Source organism: Muscardinus avellanarius (genome assembly GCF_963383645.1).
Source record: "Muscardinus avellanarius genome assembly, chromosome: 3".
Taxonomy (NCBI): domain Eukaryota; kingdom Metazoa; phylum Chordata; class Mammalia; order Rodentia; family Gliridae; genus Muscardinus; species Muscardinus avellanarius.
In genome coordinates, this window is record NC_137788.1 from 68,232,370 (window position 1) to 68,257,277 (window position 24,908).

At 38.2% G+C, this 24,908-nt stretch overlaps 1 protein-coding gene across 8 annotated transcripts in view; it reads right to left on the reverse strand.

Annotated features, from left to right (window-relative positions):
- The window catches only part of USP33 (ubiquitin specific peptidase 33), a gene marked incomplete at both ends in the record, with an annotated part of 44,868 nt that extends 21,746 nt beyond the window's left edge, over positions 1 to 23,122 (reverse strand). For 4 of the 8 annotated variants that reach the window (XM_080690394.1, XM_080690390.1, XM_080690389.1 and 1 more), the window contains 15 exons: positions 196 to 241; positions 4,005 to 4,038; positions 4,851 to 4,921; positions 5,044 to 5,216; positions 7,063 to 7,175; positions 9,257 to 9,397; positions 10,829 to 11,246; positions 11,582 to 11,660; positions 14,027 to 14,140; positions 14,731 to 14,800; positions 18,555 to 18,657; positions 20,635 to 20,787; positions 22,344 to 22,406; positions 22,819 to 22,872; positions 23,042 to 23,122. In XM_080690394.1, coding sequence (XP_080546520.1) covers positions 196 to 241; positions 4,005 to 4,038; positions 4,851 to 4,921; positions 5,044 to 5,216; positions 7,063 to 7,175; positions 9,257 to 9,397; positions 10,829 to 11,246; positions 11,582 to 11,660; positions 14,027 to 14,140; positions 14,731 to 14,800; positions 18,555 to 18,657; positions 20,635 to 20,787; positions 22,344 to 22,406; positions 22,819 to 22,872; positions 23,042 to 23,122 — 1,713 coding nt within the window. Of the gene's footprint in view, positions 1 to 195; positions 242 to 4,004; positions 4,039 to 4,850; positions 4,946 to 5,043; positions 5,217 to 7,062; positions 7,176 to 9,256; positions 9,398 to 10,828; positions 11,247 to 11,581; positions 11,661 to 14,026; positions 14,141 to 14,730; positions 14,801 to 18,554; positions 18,658 to 20,634; positions 20,788 to 22,343; positions 22,407 to 22,818; positions 22,873 to 23,041 lie in introns of all 8 variants that reach the window. The other 4 variants (XM_080690392.1, XM_080690388.1, XM_080690387.1 and 1 more) reach the window with 1 other exon arrangement.
- Between the last annotated feature and the right edge of the window lie 1,786 nt (positions 23,123 to 24,908).

Consider the following 24,908-nt stretch of genomic DNA (forward strand, 5'->3'; position numbering starts at 1 on the left):
CTGGGATTACAAGTGTGTGACTCCACACCCAGCTAACCCAATATTTTAAAATAAATAATCCTACTAAGATAGGCACAGCAAATAGTCAACACCCGAGTGTACTTCATTCTCTTACAAAGCTGAGAGAATTTATTCCTACATTGTGTGACAATAATACTTTACACCAAGTAAAATAAAATGAATTGAAGTCCATACCTCAGGGAACTTTTGTACTTTACAAAACTTTACTCCATTCCTCAACCTAAGAGGAAAAGAAAAAAAAAAAATCAATGAATCTACAAAAGATTTACTATGCTTAAATATACCACAAAAACATTTTAGAAAATTCAGGTAAAAGGTATCAGACAAGAAATGTTCTCTACTGAATTATGTAACATATTTAAATACTGTAATCAAAACATTAAACTTTCTTATTGTGAAAGATAATTTAAGTGAAATCTCAGGGTAGTTTTGATTTGTATCTCTGACTGCTAATGATGTTGAGCATTTTTTCATACATTTACTGGCCATTTGAATTTCTTTTGTGAAGTGTCTATTTAGTTCACTTTTCCATTATTTGACCGGGTTATTTGTTTTCTTAGTGCTGAGTTTCTTGAGTTCTCTATATATACTAGAGATTAGTCCTCTATTGGAGGAAAATTTGGCAAAAATCTTCTCTCATTCTGTCAGCTCTCTGTTGAGGTTTTTGATAGTTTCCTTTGCTTTACTTCTGTAGGAAACTACTTGCTTTACTTCTTCATTTTAATGCAGTCCCACATATTGATCTGCCTTTTAGTTTCTTGTGCTTTTGGGGTCTTGTTCAGAAAGTTTTTAACCTGCTTATGTGTTGGGAGTGTTAGATGTACACCCTCTTCAAAAGCTGCAAGGTCTCTGGTCTAATTTCCACGTCTTTGATTCATCTTGAATTGACTCTTATGCAGGGTGAGAAAGTGGGGTTTATTTCCATTTATCTGCATATGGTTAGCCAGTTTTGCCAACACCATTTCTTGAAGAGGATATCTTTTTCCCAATGTGTATTTTTGGCCCCTTTGTGAAAAATCAATTGGCTGTAAACGTGTGGATTTGTTTCTGAGTCTTCTATTCTACTCCATTGGGCTATGCATCTGTTTTTGTACATGTTTTTGAAGCATGTACATTCACAAACATATCAAAGTTAATCACTAAGTCAAACACGAGAGTGAGGGAGGGGGAGAGAATGGGGTGAGAATTGTATATGGGCTAAATGAATGGTGTGTATATGTATGCCTCTACCATCTTGTACTCCATTAAGATGTATGACTACAATGTACCAATAAAAAATAATAATAATTTAGACCAAAATACTAGTAAAGAAAACTTAGGAACTTGTGCAATTTACTAACCACAGGGGGAAAAAAAAAAAGGAAAAACTTAACAAATGTGTGGTACTGAGAACTGAACCCAGAGGCATTCTACTTCTGAGCTACACCCAAGACTAATTTTATTTCTTATCTGGAAACAGGTGTCGCTAGGTTGATGAGTCTTACTACTTTCTGAGGCTGTCCTTGAGCCTTCAATCCTCCTGTCTCAGTTTCTCAAGTACTAGAATTACAAGCATACACCACCACACCTGGCTTCAGCTCAATATTTTAAAATCTTTCTTCTTTTTTGTTTTCTTTGGGTGGTAAAGGGGATTCAACCCAGAGACATTCTACCTCTGAACTACACCCCCAGCCCTATTTTTATTTTGGAACAGGGTCTCACTAAATTACTGAGTACTGCAAACCTGAGATCCTCAGGTCTGTCTCCAAAAAACTGGGATTACAAGTGTGTACCACCATATCTGGCCTTTCTTTTCTTTTCTTTTTTTTTTTTTTTTTTTTTTTGAGACAGAGTCTCACTATGTTGCCCAGGCTGGCCTTGAACTCCTGGGTTCACATGATCTTTAGTTTCATAAATAGCTAGGACTGAAGATGTGCATCGCTGTCCCCAACTCAAAATCTTTACTCTGCTTTGTGGTACTGGGGATTGAACCCAGGGGCATTTTACCCTTGAGTTATAACCTCAGCCTATTTAAAAATATACATATATTTTGGTAGCAGGGTCTCACTAAAATTTCCAAGGCTGAGCCAGGAGTGATGGCTCAGTACTTGGGAGGCTGAGCGAGACAGGAGAATTGGAGGTTCACAGTCAGCCGTAGCTACTTTGTGAGGCCCTCCACAACTTAGTGAGACCCTGCTTCAAAATAAATAAAAGATAGGGCTGGGGGTATAACTCAGAGGTAGAATGCCCCTGAATTCAATCTCCAGTACCACAAAAAATAAAATGCTGAAGCTGGCCTCCAACCCATTAATACTCCTCTTTCAGCTTTCAAAACTGTGTGTGTGTGTGTGTGTGTGTTACTAGAATTGAACCCCAGGAGAATTCTACCTCTGAGCTACACCCCCAGACATGTTTTTTATTCTTTATTTTGAAACAGGGCCTCACCAAGTAGCTGAGGCTGGCTGAGAACCCAGATCCTCCCATCTCAGCCTCCCAAGTACTGGGATTACAAGCGAGTGCCACCACGCCCATCTACCTTTATTCTTTTTTCTTTCTTCTTTTCTTTCTTTCTTTTTTTTGCAATACTGGGGATGGAACTCAGGGGCATTCCACCTTTGAGGTACACCCCCAGTCCTATTTTTTATTCTTTATTTTGAAACAGGATCTCACTGAGTTGCAAAGGGCCTCACTAAGTAGCTGAGATTTACAAGCATGTACCACCACGCCCAGCTCACCTTTATTCTTAAATATGGGGAAAACTCAAGACAAAGGATGTTTGTAACTAACAATCAGTATTAACATACACTTGACAAACATCTACTTTGGATTTGGAAGAAGACCTTACGTATTTCCCCCTTTTCTCTATTTGCTTTTTCCTAGACTATTTTACTTACAAGGAAGAATCCCTTTCTAGGTGTCAAGGACAAACAGAAAATTCTTTCCTGAAGTACAAGGTAGATTTTTAATATTTATTGACCAAACAGCATACCATTCCTTTTTGTTATAAAAAGGACCAACAGTTCAGATAAAGGTTTCCCTGGGGTTGTTGCCAATGGCTCAAAGTCTGCATTATTAAGATTCCAAGTAAATATTACTAGTAGATATAAATAAGATCAGGCTTACTGCCTTATTCAGCTATTATGATAGCAGGTAACATCAAAGTTGGTAAAATCTTTCTGAATTGTATACAGATTTGAAACACTGTATCTTTTACTTACTGAATCTGGCTTATTAAAATGGTAATCCAAGCCAGGAATGGTGACACATGCTTGTAATCCCAGTACTTCGAAGGCTGAGACAGGAGGATCACCTGGGTTTGAAACCAGCCTCAGCAATGAGGTCATCTGCAACTTAGTGAGATCTTGTTTCAAAATAAAGAATAAAAACAGGGCTGAGAGTATAGCTCAGAGGTTGAAAGCCTCTGAGTTTCATTCTTACTACCATCCCCCCAAAATAAATAATAAATAATTAAATAAGATAGTAATCCAGCTGGGCATGGTGGTACATGCTTATAATCTCACTTCTTGGGAGACTGAGACAGGAGTTTGAGGCCAGCCTCAAACTCTGGATTTGAGGCCAGCCTCAGCAGTTTAGTGAGGCTCTCTATAACATAGCGAGACCCTACTTCAAACTAAAAAATAAAAAATGAAAATAGTGCTGGAAGTGCAGCTCAGAGGTAGAATGCCCCTTGGTTCAACCCCCAGCAGTACAGAGAAAAGAAGAAAAAGTAATCCAGAAGAGCACAGTGCTTTATTTCACAAAACATTTAATGTAAACTCACATATAGATGCCTCAAATAGCTACTTTAACACCTTGAATAAACCTATTAAATCTGCTACATTTTTACCTCAAATTTGTTTTATAAAACAACCAATCTCTTGATTATCACCATTTGCTGGCTAATATTTTTCTAAATTTTGTGTCGAGTGTAACTATATATTGTCAATTAAAATAACCAAGAAAAATATAAAGTGTGAAGTGAAAGCACTGTCGATGTCACTTACTTTTTGCATTTTTCACAACTGTACATGTTGTCACCTGCAAACAGAAGAGATCTAGTCATTCCTCTGCAGTTAACAGTGCGTCATTTTCTCTGGGTTCTGCGAGCCTCTGATTCTGCCACATGTGGACCTCAGCACAGTGAAACAGGCAGGGCCGCGCTTTCAGCAGCTGCTCACCACTCAGCTCCAGATGCCACGCCTTGCCTCACACCCTTCGCTTCATGTGCTCTGTGAAGGCCTGCCTCACCCACCATCCTTCTCATTCACTCACTGAACAAAGCTTGCTGTTGGCCCGTATGTCCAAGCAAGACAGATGCTGGCACTCAGAAGTAGTGAAGGTACTTAAATGACATGGAGCAGTTACAGACAAGTCAAGATACTGAAGTCAGTCGGTTGTTTTGGTTGAGTTTTTCCTTCTTTGAATCCCAGAACAGCTTTAAGACAGGCTGTCTGATACCATAGGAATCTGTATAAATTTCTCCAGGATATGATTTTGTTTCTTGTTATTTTTTATTTACTTACTTTGGTACTGGGAACCGAATCCAGGAGCATTCTACCTCTGAGCTTCTCCCCCAGCCCCATTTTTAATTCTTTTGAAACAGGGTCTCACTAAGTTGTGGAGGGCCTCATAGCTAAGGCTGTCCTCAAACCTACAAGCCTTCTGTCTCAGCCTCCCAGCTACTGGGATTACAAGCATGTGTCACTATGCCAGGCTTCTTGTTATATTTATATTGCCACTGTAGATACTCTTACTGTGACAGGATAGGCAAATATTATTTAAGCTGTCCTATAGTGCAGACTTACATTTATCTACAGTAATGTAGCCATGAATATGATTATATTTCTTACCTTTTAGTTCATCTCTGGCGAAGAAGGCAGCAAGACAATCTTGCAAGGTTACTACTGGACCCCAAAACCAGCTAGGGACACAGGAGACAACAAACCTAAAACATCATTGACAGAAAAAAAAGGAAGTGTTCTGCCAGTAGAGCAGAAACAGCAGTTTCAACAATCAGTTGTAACAAAGAAAATAAATACATACCTCTTCACATACTCCATGAAGAAAGCTATCCACCCTTGTGGAGCATATGCTTCGCCACATGACCCTGCTTTGACTAGAGAAGTCGGATGGCTCGACGAATGCAGCTTGGCAAGGTCTTCCTTGCCGGGGATGGGCAAGGACAGATCCTGAAAGGTCTCGAGGGTTACAGATACCTAGAATTGTTTTGTGTTTTAAAAATGGGATGAAAATAATCCAGCACAAACATTTGTATGGTTAGATTTTAGACTCTAAAGATCAAAGCAGCAATAAAAAAAATCAAATAAAACTTTTATAGTAATAACAGCATGAAAAAAAACCACCATGTTCAGCCGGGCGTGGTGGCGCACACTTGTAATCCCCGTGCTTGGGAGGCTGAGACAGGAGGATCACGCAGGTTCGAAGCCAGCCTCAGCTATTTAGTGAGGCTCTCAGCAACTTAAGTGAGACCCTGTTTCCAAATAAAATATAAAATAGGTCTGGGAGTATAGCCCGGAGGTAGAAAGCCTCTGGGTTCCACCTCCAGTAACACCAAAAAACAAAAACAAAAACAAAAAACCCACCATGTTCCATACAAAGTGCTACTCTAAACTTAATCTCACATAACATAATCCCTGTGTGGTAGCCAGTAGCGTCCTCACTACAGTCATGGATACTGTAGTACCCAGATGCACCCCAAATCCAGCTGTTGTAGTCTCAAGTCCAGGTCTATGTTGCTCAGGCTAGCTAAAGTGATTTTCCCACCTCTGCCTCCAAGCAGCTGGGCCTATAAGCTGATGATAGGTTTTGTGTGCATGTGTGTGGGGGGGGGAGATACTGGACATGAACTCATAGGCATTCTACCTCTAAGCTATAACTCCATCCCTTTTTCTTTTCTATTTGTGTGGGGGGGTACTGGGGGTGGAACCCAGGGGCATTCTAACTCTGAGCAAAACCCCTAGCCCTAATTTTTTATTCTTTATTTTGAAACAAGGCCTCACTAAGTAGCTGAGGCTGTCAATGCTGGGAATACAAGCCTGCGCCACCACGACTGACCTTTTTCATTTCTATTTTGAAACTGTCTCAGTAAGCTGCCCAGATGGCTTCAAACTTAGGATCTTCCTGTCTCAGTCTCCTAAGTTTGGGGGTTATGGGTGTGTGTCCTCACACCTAGCTAACAGTTTCTAAATGTTTTTAAATGGGGGGAGATGCAAAACCTAGCATTTAATTTTAACACAATCATGTACCACCTAACAGGAACGTGTCATGACAAACGTTCTCTTAGATGATCTCACTGTTATTAAAAAATCAGTGTATTTACACAAACTAAGACAGCTCCGATGTCATTAGGTGATATAACTAGATACTGTCATATATGCAAAACCTTTGTATGAAGTACATGACTATAGCTAAAAATATTTGTAGATAACAAAAAACATACTTTAAAATGACGCTATTAAATGCCCTTAGAGCTGGGTGTGGTGGTGCACGCTTGAAATCCCAGCATTTGGGAGGCTGAGACAGGAGCGCAGTTTGCAGCCAACCTCAGGTTAGTGAGGCCCTTGGCGACTCAGTGAGACCCTCTTCCAAAATAAAGAATAAAAAAAATAGTACCATCACGCCTGACTTAAGACACATCTTTTTTTTTTTTTTTTTTTTTTGGTGGGTCTGGGGATGGAATCCAGGGGCATTCGACCTCAGAGCTACATCCCCTACCCTATTTTTTATTCTTTATTTTGAAACCGGGTCTCACTGAGTTGTGGAGGGCCTCACTAAGTAGCTGAGGCTGTCCGCAAACCGCGATCCTCCAGTCTCAGCCTCCCGAATGCTAGGATTACAAGCATGCGCCACCACGCCCAGCTAAGACACATCTTTTAAAAAGGACGTTACTTCCAAAAAGTAAGTTTTCTTAAATCAACTTATATTGATGCAAACACAAGAACAGTATGTATAATCAAAAGCAGCATTAAGGAATCAAACTTTTCCTGCCATTTTTTCAAGTTTTGAAAAAGGAACATGTGTCAGAAATTTTCTCATACTCACCCTATCACAAGTCAGACACTGTACCGAACTAATGATTGTTCCATCAAATATGTCTGAAATAACACTTCGGTATTTCTTGTGCTGTTTTTTTCTCTTTGGAGATGCAGTCTGAGCTAGAACAGAAAAATAAGTACAGATTTAAAAAAAAAAAAAAAAAAGCAGTTCCTTTATCATTTTTTCCTTTAGATTCCCCCCCCCCCAGTACTTAGGATTGAACCTAGGGCATTCTATCTCTCAACTACAACTCCAGCCCTATTTTTTATTCTTTATTTTCAGACAAGGTCTCACTAAGTTGTGGAAGGCCTAAGTAGCTAAGGCTGGCGGTGAACCTGAGATCCTCCAGTCTCAGCCTCCCAAGTAGTGGTATTACACGCATGTGCCACCATGCCCAACATTCCTCTAGAAAATTTAATAGCAAAAATTAATATGCTGTAGAGAAATTTTCAAATATTCTTCAAGAACGCCACTTTAAAGAAATAGGTGAACCAGGTAAGGCTTAAGATGGTTTTATAAAAATGGAAAAAAAACTGTATTTATGATAGCCGGTTGAAATAAATGCACATATGGGAAAACTTAAAAATCCCGACTAGCACAATATACAGGTCATCTTTTCCACTGCAAAAAGAAGTTTAGCCTTTATCACTGGGATATTATGTTCTCCAGGTCAAGGAAGAGGGCAAGATTAGGAAGGAGGGTTCACTCTTCTCACTTTTACTTCAGAGTAATGCTTTCATGTGTGTGTGTGTGGTGTGCTGGGGATTGAACCCAGGGGTTCTATCTCTGAGCTACACCCCAAGCTCTATTTTTTATTTTGAAACAGGGTCTAAGTTGCTGAGGATGGCCACAGAGCTGTGATCCTGTCTCAGCCTCCCAAGCACTGGGATTACATGTGTGCACCACAGCATCTGGTCCTACTTTCACTTGTTTTTGTTTCTAAGTAAGGCTTCATAAGAAGAAAGTAGAAGACGCTGAGAGCTCTATATTTATTTCTGGATAGAAATCTTGGTCAGCTATGTAATTTACAATACCTCCTCTCAATATTATCTTTTCTTTCTTCCAATGTCCTTTGCCCCGTTTTTTTCTTTTAATGGGTTGTGCTTTTGATGTCTTTGATGCTAACCAAAGATCATGACGACTTTATCCTATGTTTCCTACTATTAGTTCTATAGTTTTACACTTTTCCCCCCTTTTTTTGTGGTTCTAAAGATTGATTTCAGGAGTATTCTATGTCCAAGCTATACCTCTGGCCCTATTTTATTTTTTGGGGGGAAACAAGGTCTCACTAAATTGCTGAGGACATCAGTAGTCTGCTCAGGCTGGCACTGAGCCTGTGATCTTCCTGTCTCAGCTTCCCAAGTACTGGGATTATAGGCGTGAACCACCACGCCCAGCTAGTTTTACACTTTTTAATACTAGAATTTTCATACATAGAAGGTGGAAATGTAGAATGGTACAGATGATCTAGAAAACAGTTTGGCAGCTTTGTACAACCTTAAGCTTAAAATGAACATAAATACAATAACTCAATTTCTATATATTTATTCTGGACAAACAAAACAAGCTCATATTCATACACCAATGTTTATTGAAGCATTATTCATAACTGCCCCAAACTGGAAACTATTCAAAAGTCCCTCGATGAATGAATAAAGAAAGCATGGTATAATCATACAATGAAATAAAACTCTGTAGTAAGGAGCAAACTATTCAGACATGAAATAATGCAAATGATTCTCAAATGCAAATGCTGAATGAAAGAATCTTGTCTTGAAAGTCTATCAACTGTATGACTTCACTTATACTGTATTCTGGGGGAAAAGAAAACAATAGGGCAAAAGAACAAATAGTACCAGGGCTTAGGAGGAGGAGGAGGATTTAACTACAAAGGAGTAATAGGAGAAAATTGGGGGTGGGGGGGAAATAGAACCACTCTGTATTTTGTTTGTGAAAACATACATCTATGCATGTGTTTAAACTCACACAACTCTACACAAAAAAGTAAATTCAACTATTACATGCATTTAAAAAAAGAGTACCACAGAGAAAAAATTTAATCATAGTTGTAGAAAATTCTGCATTCAATTTTAAAAGATAAATATTTTATAGTTAACACTTTAAATTATCAAATATCAAAATCAGCACACTAAGCTAAGACCCAAGACAAAATATCCAAAAAAGAATTTTTTCTTTTTACCTTTTTTGTGTGAGGTTGCCAATCCCGGCCAAAAATTTCCTGATTTAGGAGGGCTTGCTGATAAACGTGGATTAACACCTTCATTTGATGGAAGGTTCTGTGGTGTAGACATGTCATTCAAGTGGACATCAGTTATATATTCTGTAATATTTAAATTAAAATCTATATTACCTTATACAGTAAAATTATCCATGTGTCCATTAATATTAATTTAAAGATTTTTAAATTTGATTTTCTGAATACAATTCACATTAACAAATGTCGAGTGAATAATTTGATAGACAAAGTGCTTGCTAAGAAAATAATAGTGAGCTGGGTATGGTAGCACAAGTCTATAATTCCAGTACTTGGTAGGGTAAGACAGGAGGATCATAGGTTCGAAGACAGCCTCACCAACTTATTGTGGCCCTCCACAACTCAGTGAGATCCTGTTTCAAAATAAAAGCTAGATGTGGTAGTACATTCCTGAAATCCCAGTATTTGGGAGGCTAAGATAGGAGGATCATAGATTCACAGCCAGCTTCAGCAACTTACTATGGTCGTCCTGTTTCAAAATAAAAAATAAAATAGGAGCCGGGCATGGTGACACTTGGGATTCATGGCCACCTCAGCTACTTAGTGAAGACCTCCACAACTTAGTGACACCCTGTATCAAATTAAAGAATAAAAAACAGGGCGAAAATGCCACTGGGTTCAATCTCCAGTACCTAAATAAATAAATAAATAAATAAGGCTGGGGGTGTGTGGCTAAGAGGTAGAATGTCCCTCGGTTTTACAACAAGAAGAAAAATATATAATTTGCTTAAAATAAAAAGGAAAATTTCAAATAGCTCAATTTTCTAGACTACTACATAACTATAAAATCTTCTGATGTGTGTGTGTGTTTTGTGTGTATGTGTGTGTTATTAGAAATTGAAACCAGGGGCACTCTACCTCTGAGCTACATCCCCAGACCTATTTCATCATCATCATCATCATTATTATTATTATATTATTATTATTATTATTATTATTATTATTATTATTATTATTCATTTGCAGTACGAGGGATGGAACCCAGGGGCATTTTACCTCCCAGCCCTATTTTTTATTCTTTATTTTGAAACAGGGCCTCATTAAGTTACAAAGGGCCTCATTAAGTAGTAGCTGAGGCTGTCCATGAACCACGATCCTCTTGTCTCAGCCTCCCAAATGCTAGGATTACAAGCGTGTGCCACCATGCCAGGCTTATTATTTAATTTGAAATAGAGTCTCACTAAGTTGCGGAAGTCCTCACTAAGAAACTGAGGCTGGCTTTAAACCTGTAATCTTCCTGTCTCAGCCTCTCAAATACTGGGATTAAAAGTGTGCACCACCATATCTGGCTTCTGGTGACTTTTTATATAATTAAATGATTCATAAAATTTCTCTTCTCAAATTCTAAGTTTGTGACTTTAATTTACTGTTCACATGCAAATATAACTAAACTGTTAGGTTTACTAATCAGTAATTCTGAAAGTAACGATGACTTAACCACTCCCTGACTACAAATAAAATACTACCAATTTCATGATGGAATTAATTAATAGCCACCTGAAGCTCTGCCATGTATTTGTACTTTGACAGTTTCCTGGTTGTTCAAGTCCACTGTTTCAGACACAGAATCTCTATCTTTATCCAATTCTCCTTCAGAATTTACTTTATTCATCTTATTGCATATTTTCTCCTTTTGCCAATCTTTTGACATTTCTGAATTGTTCTCATCATCTTGAATTAACATTGTTGTTTCATTATTATCTTCAGAAAAGCCTCTGGAGACATTTTCATTTTCTGCTTTATCACTGCTGCTACATGATTCACAGGACTGAAAGTCTACATCTGACTGGCTCTTGTCTTCTTCCATGGTTTCCTCAGTAGTTAAGGTTTGAGGATCTTCCTCTACTTCCATGACCTGCTCCTTCAATTCTTCATGAAGCAGATCCATTAAACATCGAAGAAATTCTTGAGCATCCTAATATATGAACAACTTAATGTTACCATTTTATTACATATGTAGGTAGAAACATAAGAAGGAAATATATAAAATATGGTTATCAACTGATTTGTAAATGTTTAGCATTACACTAAATGGCAATTTGTAGAACATAGATACTAGAGAAATACATACATAATAAAAACTGAAAGTTGTAAAAATATAAGTAAACATGATTAAAGGTTACTATTCTGGGCAAATAAATAAGCAATGCAATGATCAAAAAAGATGAATGAACAAATAAAAGAGCATAATAGCATTTTCTGAGTTTATTAAGGATTATTAAAACTACGAATGAAAAGCAGTAGACTAACCTGCTGAGAATACCCTCGAAATGTCGGATTTACAGTTTTAATTCCTTGAAACAGATTAGTAGGCACAACAGATCCTGGTCTGAAGAGAACAGTTAAAAAACAAACATTTTTGTAATTTAAAATATTTATTTTAAGGCCGGGAGTGGTGGTGCAAGCTTGTAATCCCAGCATTTGGGAGTCTGAGACAGGAGGATCACAGTTCCTGGACAATCTCAGCTACTTAGTAAGGCCCTCTACAATTTAGTGAGACTGTTTCAAAATAAAGAAGTAAAAAATAGGGCTGGAGTTACAGCTCAGAGATAGAATGCTCATGGGTTCTATCCCCAGTACTGCAAAAATAAATAAATTAATTAACAATCAAGCGCCAGGCGTGGTGGCACATGCTTGTAATCTCAGTACTTGGGAGGTTGAGACAGGAGGATCTCAGATTTGCAGTCAGCCTCAGCTACTTAGTGAAGGCTTCTGTAATTTAGTGAGACTCTGTTTCAAACTAAAAAATAAAATAGGTAAGCCAGGCGTGGTGACACATGCTTGTAATCCCAGCATTTGGAAGGCTAAGACCGGATGATTGTGGTTTGCGGACAGCCTCAGCTACTTAATGAGGCCCTTTGCAACTCAGTGAGACCCGGTTTCAAAATAAAAAATAAAAAATAGGGCTGGGCATGCAGCTCAGAAATAGAATGCCCCTAGGTTCCATCCCCAGTACTGGGGGGGGGGTTGGATAAGGCTGGGGGTGTATTTCAGAGGTAGAACACCGTTAAAAAAATTAACCACCAAGAATTCAGTGATAAGCTGAAAAGTGCTTATAATTTTAAAAGTCATTTACAACTACCCACTATCATACTCCATGGCCTCGGCAGAACAACTTGTCCCTGATACTTTAAGTGACATTTTACTGTCCTCTCTCCTAATTAAATGATCATGCTGCTCCACTGTATGATTTTAAGAATGCAACTCCCTGTGTTGTTCTAAAGCAAAATTAACACATCACAGCAAATAATTATTGTCCTAATGCTGAACTTTAAAACAAATACGCACAAGCAGGAAGACCTTCACAAGGTATCTGTGGCCTGATTTTGGTACTGCAAGAATGTTTGGTACTCCTGCATTAAAACTCATGAATTTTAGTAATAGCAGCTCTGGCAGTTCAGCACACTATCACCTGTTCAGATACTTCTAACACTTTATGACTCCTTAATTATGATGTTCAGATTCAAATACAACATGCCGGATACTTAACTGAACTGCAGATAGAACCCAAGGGCATTCTATCTCCCAGCTACACCCAGCCCTTTTTATTTTAATTTTATTTTATTTATTGGTGGTACTGGGAGTGGAATCGAGGGGCTTTCTACCTCCGGGCTATACTCCCAGACCTATTTTATATTTCATTTGGAAACAGGGTCTCACTAAGTTGCTGAGAGCATCACTAAGTAGCTGAGGCTGGCTTCAAACCTGTGCAATCCTCCTGTCTCAGCCTCCTAAACGCTGGGATTACAAGCGTACACCACCACTCCTGGCCCTTTTTATTTTATATTCTTTTTTTTTTTGGTGGTACTGGAACTGGAACCCAGAGGCTTTTCTACCTCTGGGCTATACTCCCAGTCCTGTGTTTTTGTTTTTTTGGTTTTGTTTTTTTTTTTTTTTTTTTGGTTTTTGGCGGTACTGGAGATGGAACCCAGGGCATTCTACCTCCGAGTTATACCCCAGCCCAATTTTCTATTCATTCATTCATTCATTCATTCATTCATTCATTCATTCATTGGTGCTACTGGGGATGGAACCTAGGGGCCTTCTACCTCCAGGCTACCCTCTCAGACCTATTTTATATTTTATTTGGAAACAGGGTCCCTTAAGCCAGCTGAGGCTGTCTTCGAACATGCACAATCCTCCTGCCTCAGCCTCCCAAGCGTTGGGAATTACAAGCATGCGCCACCACACCCAGCTCATTCTTTATTTTGAAACAGGTTCTCACTGAGTTGCAAAGGGCCTTACTAAGTAGCTGAGGCTGTCTGTGAACCGTGATCCTCCTGTCTCAGCCTCTTGAATGCTGGGATTACAAGCGTGTGCCACCACACCCGGCTCTCCCAGACCTATTTTTTATACTTTATTTGGAAACAGGGTCTTATTAAGTTGCTGAGAGCCTCACTAAGTAGCCGAGGCTGGCTTTGAACCTGTGCAATCCTCCTGTCTCAGCCTCCCAAGCACTGGGATTACAAGCATGTGTCACCACGCCCGGATTTATTTTTTATTCTGAAACAGGGTCTGGCTCACTTACTGAGGATCTTGCTAATCTGCTTAGGCTGGCCTTGAACCTGCAGTCCTCGTGTCTCAGCCTTCCAAGAAGAAGAATCACAGACATGCACCGCTGCACCTGGCTTGCATACTTTTAATATCAATAACATTTATCTGGGAATACAATAAGGATAAATATTAAATACCTACCTGCTCTTATGCCACAACTCTGTCATTAGTTTGAGATAACTTTTACAAATTGCCGGTTTCTTATCTGTTCTTGCAAGTCCTCCACAATCGAGAAAAAACTGCGTCAAAGGTGGGCTAATTTATAAGAGAAAAATGTTAAGAGTGGAATCACAGGTCAGCACTGACAACTTTCTAGCCATTCAATGAGTTGATGACACATGTATCTCTCAATCTGCTATTGCTTTGCTCTCTTTACCAGCTTCACCTTCCTTTGTTTGTATCCTTCAGGACCTAGTCTGGTCCTGACTCAGTATATCAAAACCTAAGAGTAACACCTGCCCTATCTACTTGGTATAATTAAGAAAAAGAAAATCTGAATGACTTATCAGAGGAGTTTCCACCTATAGAAAAATAGAAAATATTTTCATAGGATCTCCCAATTAAAAATTACCTGAGAAATTAATTAGTTCAAGCTCTTCATTTTCTAAAAATAAAACAACCTGTTCAAAGACACACAACTACATAGCATCTAAGCCAGGAGAGGTCTTAGGTAGCTAGAGACACACAGAAGTAACCCCACTGGGATAACAGTGTATTATGTCCTGACCCTGATTCTTGACTACTCTACCTTGAGAGTTAGTCAACTACTGCAACAGCATGGCTTTCTGCTCAAAGAGTGACTTCTAGAATCTATACAATAAAACAAAATTAATTTTTCTACGTACCAATTAGAAAGAGCCTGCAAAGCTGCATTCATATAACAAGTATTTCCAATATTTTTCAAACCTGTAAGACCTAATGAGAAAAAAATATATCATTCAAAAATACAAGTCACTCAATTTTCTGAATTTACTGAGTACTCAGTTCTAAAAATACTTTAAAAACAACAAAAATATGGGTTTATAGCTCAGTAGTACAGCATGTGCTTAGCACATTAAAAGTCCTGGGTTTGGGAGGCTGAGACAGGAGGATCATGGTTCACGAACAGCCTCAGCTACTTAGTGAGGCCCTCTGCATCTTAGAGAGACCCTGTTTCAAAATAAAGAATAAAGCTGGGCGTGGTGGCGCACACTTGTAATCCCTGCGCTTGTGAGGCTGAGACAGGAGGATCGCACGAGTTCAAAGCCAGCCTCAGCTACTTAGTGAGGCTTTCAGCAACTTAGTGAGACCCTGTCTCCAAATAAAATATAAAAAAAGGTCTGGGAGTATGGCCCGGAGGTAAAAAGCCTCTGGGTTCTACCCCCAGTACCACCAAAACAAACAAACAAACAAAAAAAAAAAAAACCAAAAACAAAATAAAGAATAAAAAATTGGGCAGGGGATGTAGCTTGGAGGTTGAAAGCCCCTGGGTTCCACCCCCACCTAGAAAAAAAAAAAAAAAAAAAGTCCTGGGTTTGATGCCCAGCACACACACACACACAAAGCCCTAAACCTATGTGTGACTGCAAAAAATTTTTAGATAAACTCAAGAATTAGTTCATTCAACTTCTGGAGTTTGAACATGAAGAAAGACCTTTCCAGCTGGGCATGGTAGTGCACACCTATAACCCCAGTACTTGAGAGGTTAGGAGGACTGAGGTTCAAGTACAGACTCTGCAAGTGGTGAGATTCTCTACAACCTAGCAAGACCCTATTTCCAAATAAGAAATAAAATTGGGCTGAGGAGTATAGCTTGAAGGTAGAATGCCTCTGGGACCAATCTCTAACCTCATCTAAAAAAAAAAAAAAACCAAAAAAAAAAAAAACCTTTCCTATTACTATTTAACTAAGAATAGGTGTGTTTAAAGAACACTAGTTGAGACTTATATTTCTCATTACAAGCAGATTATTGAGAGAAAAAACTAATGAGAATACAAAAAACTAATGGCATGAGAAATGATAAAGCATCCTTCTCCGTCCTATTTCAATGTGTTACATTAAAAGCAATTATTTGAGCCAGGCATGGTGGCTCACGAGACTTGTAATCCCAGCATTTGGGAGGCTGAGAGAGCAGGTTCGAAGCCAGCCAGCCTCAGCTACTTAGTGAGGCCCTTTGCAACTCAGTGAGACCTGTTTCAAAATAAAGAATTAAAAAAAAAAAAATAGGGCTGAGGGTGTCACTCAGAAGCACAATGCCCCTGGGTTCCATCCCCAGTACTGGGGGGGGGGGGACCACAATTATTTGTTACTCTGAGCCACAAGAAACTGCTGACAATCAGCCCACACAACATCAGTTTCCTGTGGTTCAAGCTAATACAGTAAATCAGTCATTGGACAACTTCTAATCATTTTCATATATATATTTGATTTCTCTTTTGTGTGTGTGTATGTTGTATTGGAGATTGTACTCTAAGGCATTCTAGCTCTGAGCTACATCCAGTCCTATTTTTTATTGGTGCATTGTAGCCATACATCTTAATGAAGTACAAAATGGTAGAGGCATACATGCCCAGTCCTATTTTTAATTTTTATTTTGAAACAGGGCCTCAATAGGTTGATGAGAGTCTTACTATATGCTAAGGCTATACTTGGACCTGCAATCCTCCTGTCTAGGCTTCCCAAGTACTAGGATTACAGGTGTGCTCCACCATAGTTGGCTTGATTCTCCACTAGTAAAAATAAAACAGGGACTAGGGATGTAGTACAGTAGTAGAGCATGTGTCTAGCATGTGCATGGACCCACCATACTTGGCTTGATTCTCCACTAGTAAAAATGAAACAGGGACTAGGGATATAGTACAGTAGTAGAGCATGTGTCTAGCATGTGCAAGGACCCACCATACTTGGCTTGATTCTCCACTAGTAAAAATGAAACAGGGACTAGGGATGTAGTACATTAGTAGAGCATGTGTCTAGCATGTGCAAGGACCTAAATCTGATCCCTAACACAACAAAAAAGATAAAATAACTAATACTCCAAAAATAAAATTAGAGCCAGGCACGGTGGCACATACCTATAATCCCAGTACTTGGAAGGCTTAGACCCTCAGCAACTTGGTAAGACTTTGTTGCAAAATAAAAAACAAAAAGGGGCTATGGGTGTAGCTCAGAGGTAGAATCCCCTTAGGTTTAATCCCTAGTACCAGAAAAAAAGGAACCACTCTGTTAGAGTGGTTCTCAGTGCAGGGGCTGATGAGAGAGTAGACAAGGCAAAGCTCTATCAGAATCCCCTAAATTTTATCCAGGCATGGTGGCGCACTCTTGTAATCCCAGCTCTTGGGAGGCTGAGACAGGATGATTGCGCAGGTTCGAAACCAGCCTCAGTTACTTAGTGAGGCCCTTTGCAACTCAGTGAGACCCTGTTTCAAAATAAAGAATAAAGCCGGGCGTGGTGGCGCACTCTTGTAATCCCTGCGCTTGGGAGGCTGACACAGGAGGATCGCACAGGTTCAGAGCCAGCCTCAGCTACTTAGTGAGGCGCTCAGCAACTTAGTGAGACCCTGTTTCCAAATAAAATATATTTAAAAAAAAAAAAAAGGTCTGGGAGTATAGCCTGGAGGTAGAAAGCCTCTGGGTTCCACCCCCAGTACCACCAAAAATTAAATAAATAAATAAATAATAAAAATAGGGCTGGGGGTGTCGCTTGGAGATAGAATGCCCCTGCGTTCCATCCCCAGTACCAAAAAGAAGAAGAGAGAAAAAAAAAAAAGAATCCCCTAAAATTTCCAAATGAATGTTGTTCCTTGTAAATTGTGGTAAGGATATACTAAAAAACTGCCCCACCAATCTCTATAACTGACAGATAAAAGTTGAAAAACAGGTTGAAAACCACCGTTTGAACAGATTTTTTTATGGTAAAAAAAAAGCATGTGCCAACTTGTAACAATTTAAACAGATCTTAAATGTTTAAGCTGGTCATGGTGGCGCACGCTTGTAATCCCAGTAGTTGGTTGGGATACTAAGACAGGACGATCTTGGTTTACAGACAGCCTCAGATACTTAGTGAGGCCTTCTGGAACTTAGTAAGACCTTGTTTCAAAATTAAGAATAAAAAATAAGGCTCTGAGGGTGCAGCTTGGAGGTAGAATGCCCCTGAGTTCAATCCCCAGTACTAGGGGGGCGGGGGTGTTAGCAAAAAATCCAAAGGTTCAATTGCAAAAGAATAATTAAATCCCAACATTGATAAAGTGATACCAGAGAAGCCAAGTTTATCTGCAAACAAACAAACAACAACTAAATATATATATATATATATATATATATATATATATATATATATATATATATATTTTTTTTTTTTTTTTTTTTTTTGGTGGTGGTACTGGGGACTGAAGTGATGGGCATTCTACCTTTGAACTACACCCTTAGCCCTATTTTATTTTTGTTTTATAAAGTAGCTCTTGCCAAGCTGGCCTCAAGCTTATGATCCTCTTGTCTTAGCCTCCCAAATTCTGGGAACAGACATGTGCAACTGCACCCAGGTTGCAAACACTAGGACATGTCTGAGCATTTTTTTCATAATTATCATATCTGTTCCATTTCATCTCTAGATTTGGTTCATATTACACAGCTTCTTAAAGAAGCAGCAGTAGCAAGAAAATGAAGACTGTTACACAGAATTTTTTTTCACCTCTTGCCTTAAGTTCATCTTCTTCTTCCACTTCTATATCCAGATCATCAAATACAGCAACCAGAGGAGTTTTCAGTGTTGTATTACTAGGTATTTTAAAATCCTTAATTAACAAAAACAGATGGCACATAGGTTAAAACATTTTAATTGTAACTTATATTACATCTACATTATAAGAATTAGATTATTATTTTAATAGTATAATTTAATAAAAGAATTTGTGGTATTGCCGGGTGTGGTGGCACATGCTTGTAATCCCCACACTTGGGAGGCTGAGACAGGAGGATTACACAGGTTCGAAGCCAGACTCAGCTGCTTAGTGAGGCTCTCAGCAACTTAGTGTGAGACCCTGTTTCCAAATAAAATATAAAATAGGTCTGGGAGTATAGCCCGGAGGTAGAAAGCCCCTGGGTTCCACCTCCAGTAAAAGAATTTGAGGTATTAGGAATTATAAAACTTACATCTAATTTTGAAGAAATATGCATCTATACTAGTTAATGGCATATCATCTTGGCTTTCCTAGTATATGTATTTGAATAAAGAACTGCCTTTTATAATTGAGTTCTCTGAATTTAAACTCCACAACTAATTCTATTTAAGTGACATTCTATCTCAGCTAAAAAGACTACACAGTGCACTAACACTGACTTTTGAGATCTTTCTTAACATTCAACAGGAAAAAAGACAAGTTTTTCATCATAAAACTTCAAGCAACTACTTGTAAACGTCTACAATCTCTAATACTTATTACTATACTTAGCCTTTACCCTTTTATGCATATTAAAAAGTTCAAATATTTAAGTAATAATAAAATATTCCAACATTAATTTCCAAGAGTTGGCTCAACTCAAAGGTTGCAACTGATGGCCTGATGGCAAAATACTAGCTCACACTGTTAAAAAGAAAGCCAAAAAGCTGGGCGTGGTGGCGCACGCTTGTAATCCCAGCGCTTGGTAGACCGAGACAGGAGGATCGCACAGGTTCAAAGCCAGCCTCTGCTACTTTGTGAGGCTCTCAGCAATTTATTGAGACTCTGTTTCCAAATCAACTATAAAATAAGTTCTGGGAGTAAAGCCCGGAGGTAGAAAAGCCCCTGGGTTCCACCTTAAGTACCACAAAAAATAAATAAATAAAAAATAAAAAATAAAAGAAAGCCAAAAGCCAAAAGGAAATCTGAACTAAATTTTAAGATATCAATAGAACATCAGGGCTTGGTGGCACATGCCTTTTATATCAGTACTTGAAGGCTTGAGATAGGAGGATCCAGGTTTGAGAACAGCCTCAGCAACCTAGAGAAAACTGTTTAAAAAGAAAAAAAAAATAGCGGTACAGCTCAAAGGTAGAAGGCCCCTTGGGTTCAATTCCCAATACCACCAAAACAATAAAAATTTAAAAAAAAAATCAGGAGTACACACAGAAAGATAAAAATTTTCAAGCTGTCCTATATTATCAGGCAATCAAGGTACATCAAATCCATTCAGCAACAGATGAAGAAAAATAAATTTCACATTTAATCAAATGATAACCAGAATAATAAGTGAGCAGCTAACTATTCTAATTTCTTCATTCCCTCTTCCCATTTTTACATAACTGAAAAATTCTGAAAATTAAGTAATCAATCTTTACAAGCCTGATCCAAAAAGAGAAAAAAATCTTTGCCTAATCTCTAGTGCTAAGTTTTGTTATATTATATCTGGCTTTCAATAACCAGTTAAGTGTTCACAGTAATACAAATAGGGAGGGAATGGGGGTAAGTGATTGAATTAGTAACTGTCATTCCCTATCAAAGGCCTAACATTTCTAGAATAAGATTTGCTAGAAAAAAACTACTATTTAAACCATATTTTTTAAAGCTTTAAAAATTCATTATGTGTTTTTTCATCTTTGGACAGATAGGGTTCAATCTCACCCTAATCTACCATCCTCTACTTCGTAAGAAACGCAGCATGAGTGGCACTTTACAGGCATTTTTATGTACATGGAAGTTTAGGCAGGATTCCTTTTCAAATTTCAACTACATGAAAAATTCTGAAATTATAACATTAATGTTTGATATCTTAGCTAAATGAATTTAGATTACCTGGACACTGTTTTCTTGTATTTGCTGAGGTTGTCTTACATGAGGCAAGGAAGGCTGAGTTCCTAATTTTCTATCCAAAAATACTTCTTTGCTGCAAGCATAACACCACACTCTTAGAGTGGTAAGGTTCACGGTCAGATAATGCTTTGTCTCCTGTACAATTTCATAGGGAAGGAAGAGAAACCAAAATCAGATACACTTGAAAATATTTCTTCAAAAAACCACAGAAGATATACTGTTGGTCTTTGATGAGTAACAATATACTCAAGAGTCTAATCTAGAACACTATCTAAAGTTCTTTAGATAAACTGCTAAAGTATAATGGAATAATAACAATGTTTAAACCTATTCTAGAAGTTATTCTAGTTTCTCTCCTCCTCCCCAATCACTATATAAAGACACAGTGCAAGGCTATAAGACTGCTCTGTAATTAGCAAACAGATATAAGAAAATCTTGGGGTCCGTGATGCAGTTCAGTGGTAAAGCACTTGCCTAGCATGTGCAAGGCCTTGAGTTCTATACTGGTACCACCAAATAGAGAATGATGAACAATAGGAAGTAACTATCTAGGTAACTAGAATGGCAAAAGAACACAGATGACATAAAACAGATCAAATAAGAGTTTAAGATCTTAGATAGAGAAAACTCTAGCCATTCTCAACTAGTACTCTACAGGAGAATTTAGCCCTGCAGAAAATGATTTGAATGACTAATTTTGCAATTTTTCCAAGGATGGAACATAGCCAAGGACCATTCTAGATGCACAGAAAAGTAAATTATGTACAGCCATGCCTTAGAGCTTTGTGTATTTGGGCTAGTTAAATCTTTGGAGGAATCTTTTGGAGAATATTTGATGTTGTAGAGTTATCAGTGTGTATCTGGAGACATATTCATTTAAAATACCCAAGAGTTTACAATGTGAGATTTACCTATAATAGATGCATGCCAGAGTTACATAGGGAGCACCACACAACCAGAACCAAGTAGAAAGAGGACTCTAGGCAATGATATGCAAACAAAGTATGATGAGTTAAAATATAAAGTTAGCCAGACATAGTGGCCTATGCTTGTACTTGGGAAGCTGAGACATGAGGATCGCAGGTTTGTGGCCAGCCTCAGCAACCTAGTGAGGCCCTCTGTGATTTAATGAGACCCTGTTTAAAAAAAAAAAAAATTAAATAGGGTTGGGGGTGTAGCTCAGAGGGAGAATGTCCCTGGGTTCAATCCCCAGTACATCAAAGAAAAAAAAGTTGGCTCAGCTGTGTCATAAACCTAAGTATCTCTGGCTTCAATCTCTATAATCTAATATTTCAGCCATCATCTCCATATAACTCAATGCATGCTTCTTAGATCAGTATTCTCTTAATTATGACTTGAATTAATACTATACTGGCTTTCCCATGCCAAAACTCTAATAATAACAATTGTCATACATTTTACAATTATCTCAAAATAAAACTTTGTTTATTAAAGTCTTGCCCTAAAATTTATTATATAAACCAGCACAGTGGTGCACATCTGTAATTTGGTACTTGGGAGGCTGAGACAGGAGGATCACAAGTTTGAAGACACTGTATGGTAACTTGGCAAGACCCTGCTTCAACATGAAAAATAAAAAGGGCTAGGAATGTAGTTCAGAGGTAGAACACCTTTGGGTTCAATCCTCAGTACCATAAATAAACAAATACATAAAATTATTGTATACATACCTGAGAATGTATGGTGCTATGATCTACTTGTGATTCACCACAGCCAACATATGAACATCTATTCTATAAATTATGCAAGAAGAAAAATTTTTATAACGTGTTAGTTTATAATAGCATTACAATTAATTTTACAACTAAGTTTTAATTACATGTTTTAATACTTATATTACTTTCCATAGTCAACTTAAATAAAAGGTACCAGGCACAAAATAAAACAATATATATCTCTAAGAAAATATATCTCTAAGAAATATATCTCTAAGAAAATATATCTCTAACAAAATATCTCAGAGTAATTTACTAAAAACTCCACAAGAGTTGTATAAGTTAAAATTCTTTCAAAAATTTGAAGTTTAATTTTTTGTTTTCAATAATAATGCTTACAAAATTCTATTAAGTATCAAAAATTTTATTGGTTATCATTACTCAGATATATATTTATAATAGCAAACTTTTCAGGAAAAAGCATACATACCTCTAAGCATGCCCAAAGATTTGGTCCTCTGACCTTACAGTCCTGACAAGTACCCTATGGGGGGAGAAAATTTTGTCATATTGACACAGCCATATATATATCTCACAAATAAATATATCACATATTTTAAAAATGGGACTCGAACAGAATATTGTAATTTATAAAAATGCATATTTGGGTTAAATGTAACCATCATTTTTAAAAGATATTAACTATATCTTACATGAGATTTTTGTATCAAGTCTTCTTTTGTAATTTCACCAACTGAATCCAAATGTGGACAATGACTTCGAAAAGTTGACATTTTGTTAGAATTTTTTTCCTGTTTTCCAAGGCTTTCCAAATGAGATAATATCTATAAGAAAAAGCAAACCAACAAATAATTAGAAAATGCTAACCTACTAAAAATGATTAAGCATGAAAGATAACACAATAATGATAGATGTTTATAAGCTTGCCCAGGAAAAGAATATATTTTCCAATATACCTAGGTAATTTTTATAATTTTTAATCTGAAATTGAAATTTTCTCTATCAAAAAATATCTTATTAAAATTGGCACCTATAAGCCAGGCATGGAGGTGCAACCCTGTAATCTCAGTATTTGGGGGGCTGAGACAGGAGGATTGCAGGTTCATGGACAGCCTCAGCAACTGAGACTCTGTTTCAAAATAAAGAATAAAAAACAGGTCTGGGGTGTACCCCCCCAAAGGGGACACCTATGAACAAACATAAATTTGGTTCTCTATGACTTTTTGCTAACACCCCCCCCCATCAGTTCACTTATGTGTGTGTGGTGGTATTGCTAGGAATTGATTTTTTTTTTTTTTTTTGGGTGGTACTGGGGGTGGAACCCAGAGGCTTTCTACCTCTGGACTATACTCCCAGACCCATTTTATATTTTATTTGGAAACAGGGTCTCACTAAGTTGCTGAGAGCCTCACTAAGTAGCTGAGGCTGGCTTCGAACCTGTGCAATCCTCCTGTCTCAGCCTCCCAAGTGCGGGGATTACAAGCGTGCGCCACCATGCCTGGCTTATTGCTAGGAATTGAACCTAGGGGCATTCTAAAACTAAGCTAGACTCCCAGCCCCAATTAATCCTTAGACTGCAACAGGAATCGGAAAGAAATGTCAAGTGAAAAGCTTCCTCTTCATACTAAGAGCAGCCTCTACTGATGTTATACATGAAGTCATGTGCTCTTCTATCCTGGCCCTGGAACAGAATGAGCACTTCATAGAAGGGCTTCTCAACAATGCCAAGACTGACACTTAGAGCTGAGGCAATTCTTTGTCACACTGCCCGTTTAGCAGCAATTCTGCTTCCACCTATGGAGCACCACCACTACCATTCTTCAGAACTAATTCCTCTCAACAGAATTTGAGTCCATCCTGTGGTGGACAAAAAGCTCCCCAGGGCTGGGTGTAGTGGTGCAGGCTTGTAATCCCAGCATTTGGAAGGCTGAGACAGGAGGATCACCTTCACAGAAAGGCTCAGCTACTTAGTGTTAGTGAGGCCCTTTGCAACTCAGTGAGACCCTGTTTCAAAATAAAGAATAAAAAATAGGGCTGGAGTTGTAGCTCGGAGGTAGTTTTTTGTTGTTGTTGTTGGTTTTTTTTTTTTTTTTGGGTGGTACTGGGAACAGAACCCAGGGGCCTTCTACCTCCGGGCTACACTCCCAGACCTATTTTATATTTTATTTGGAAACAGGGTCTCTTAAACCAGCTGAGGCTGGCTTTGAACCTGCACAATCCTCCTGTCTCAGCCTCCCAAGCGCTGGGATTATAAGCGTGCGCCACTGCGCCCAGCATGCATGATCTTTACAACTCTGAGGTAGGGACCTCTGAGGTAGGTATCAACTTGATTTGCATATAAGGCTAAGATGCAAATGTTCCTGTCTGGTTCAGGTTAAGTGAGTGATTTTTCAATCAAAGATTTCAAGTCAACTCAGTATTTCTCAATCGTCTTCTGTTAGTACAATCCTAGTAACAGAGCTTTTCCTACCATTAGCTCATTTTTGGGGTTTGAGAACACTATTTGTGAAAAAGTGAAGCAACTTACTAAGAATGAAACAGGTAAGTTTTACATCTAGC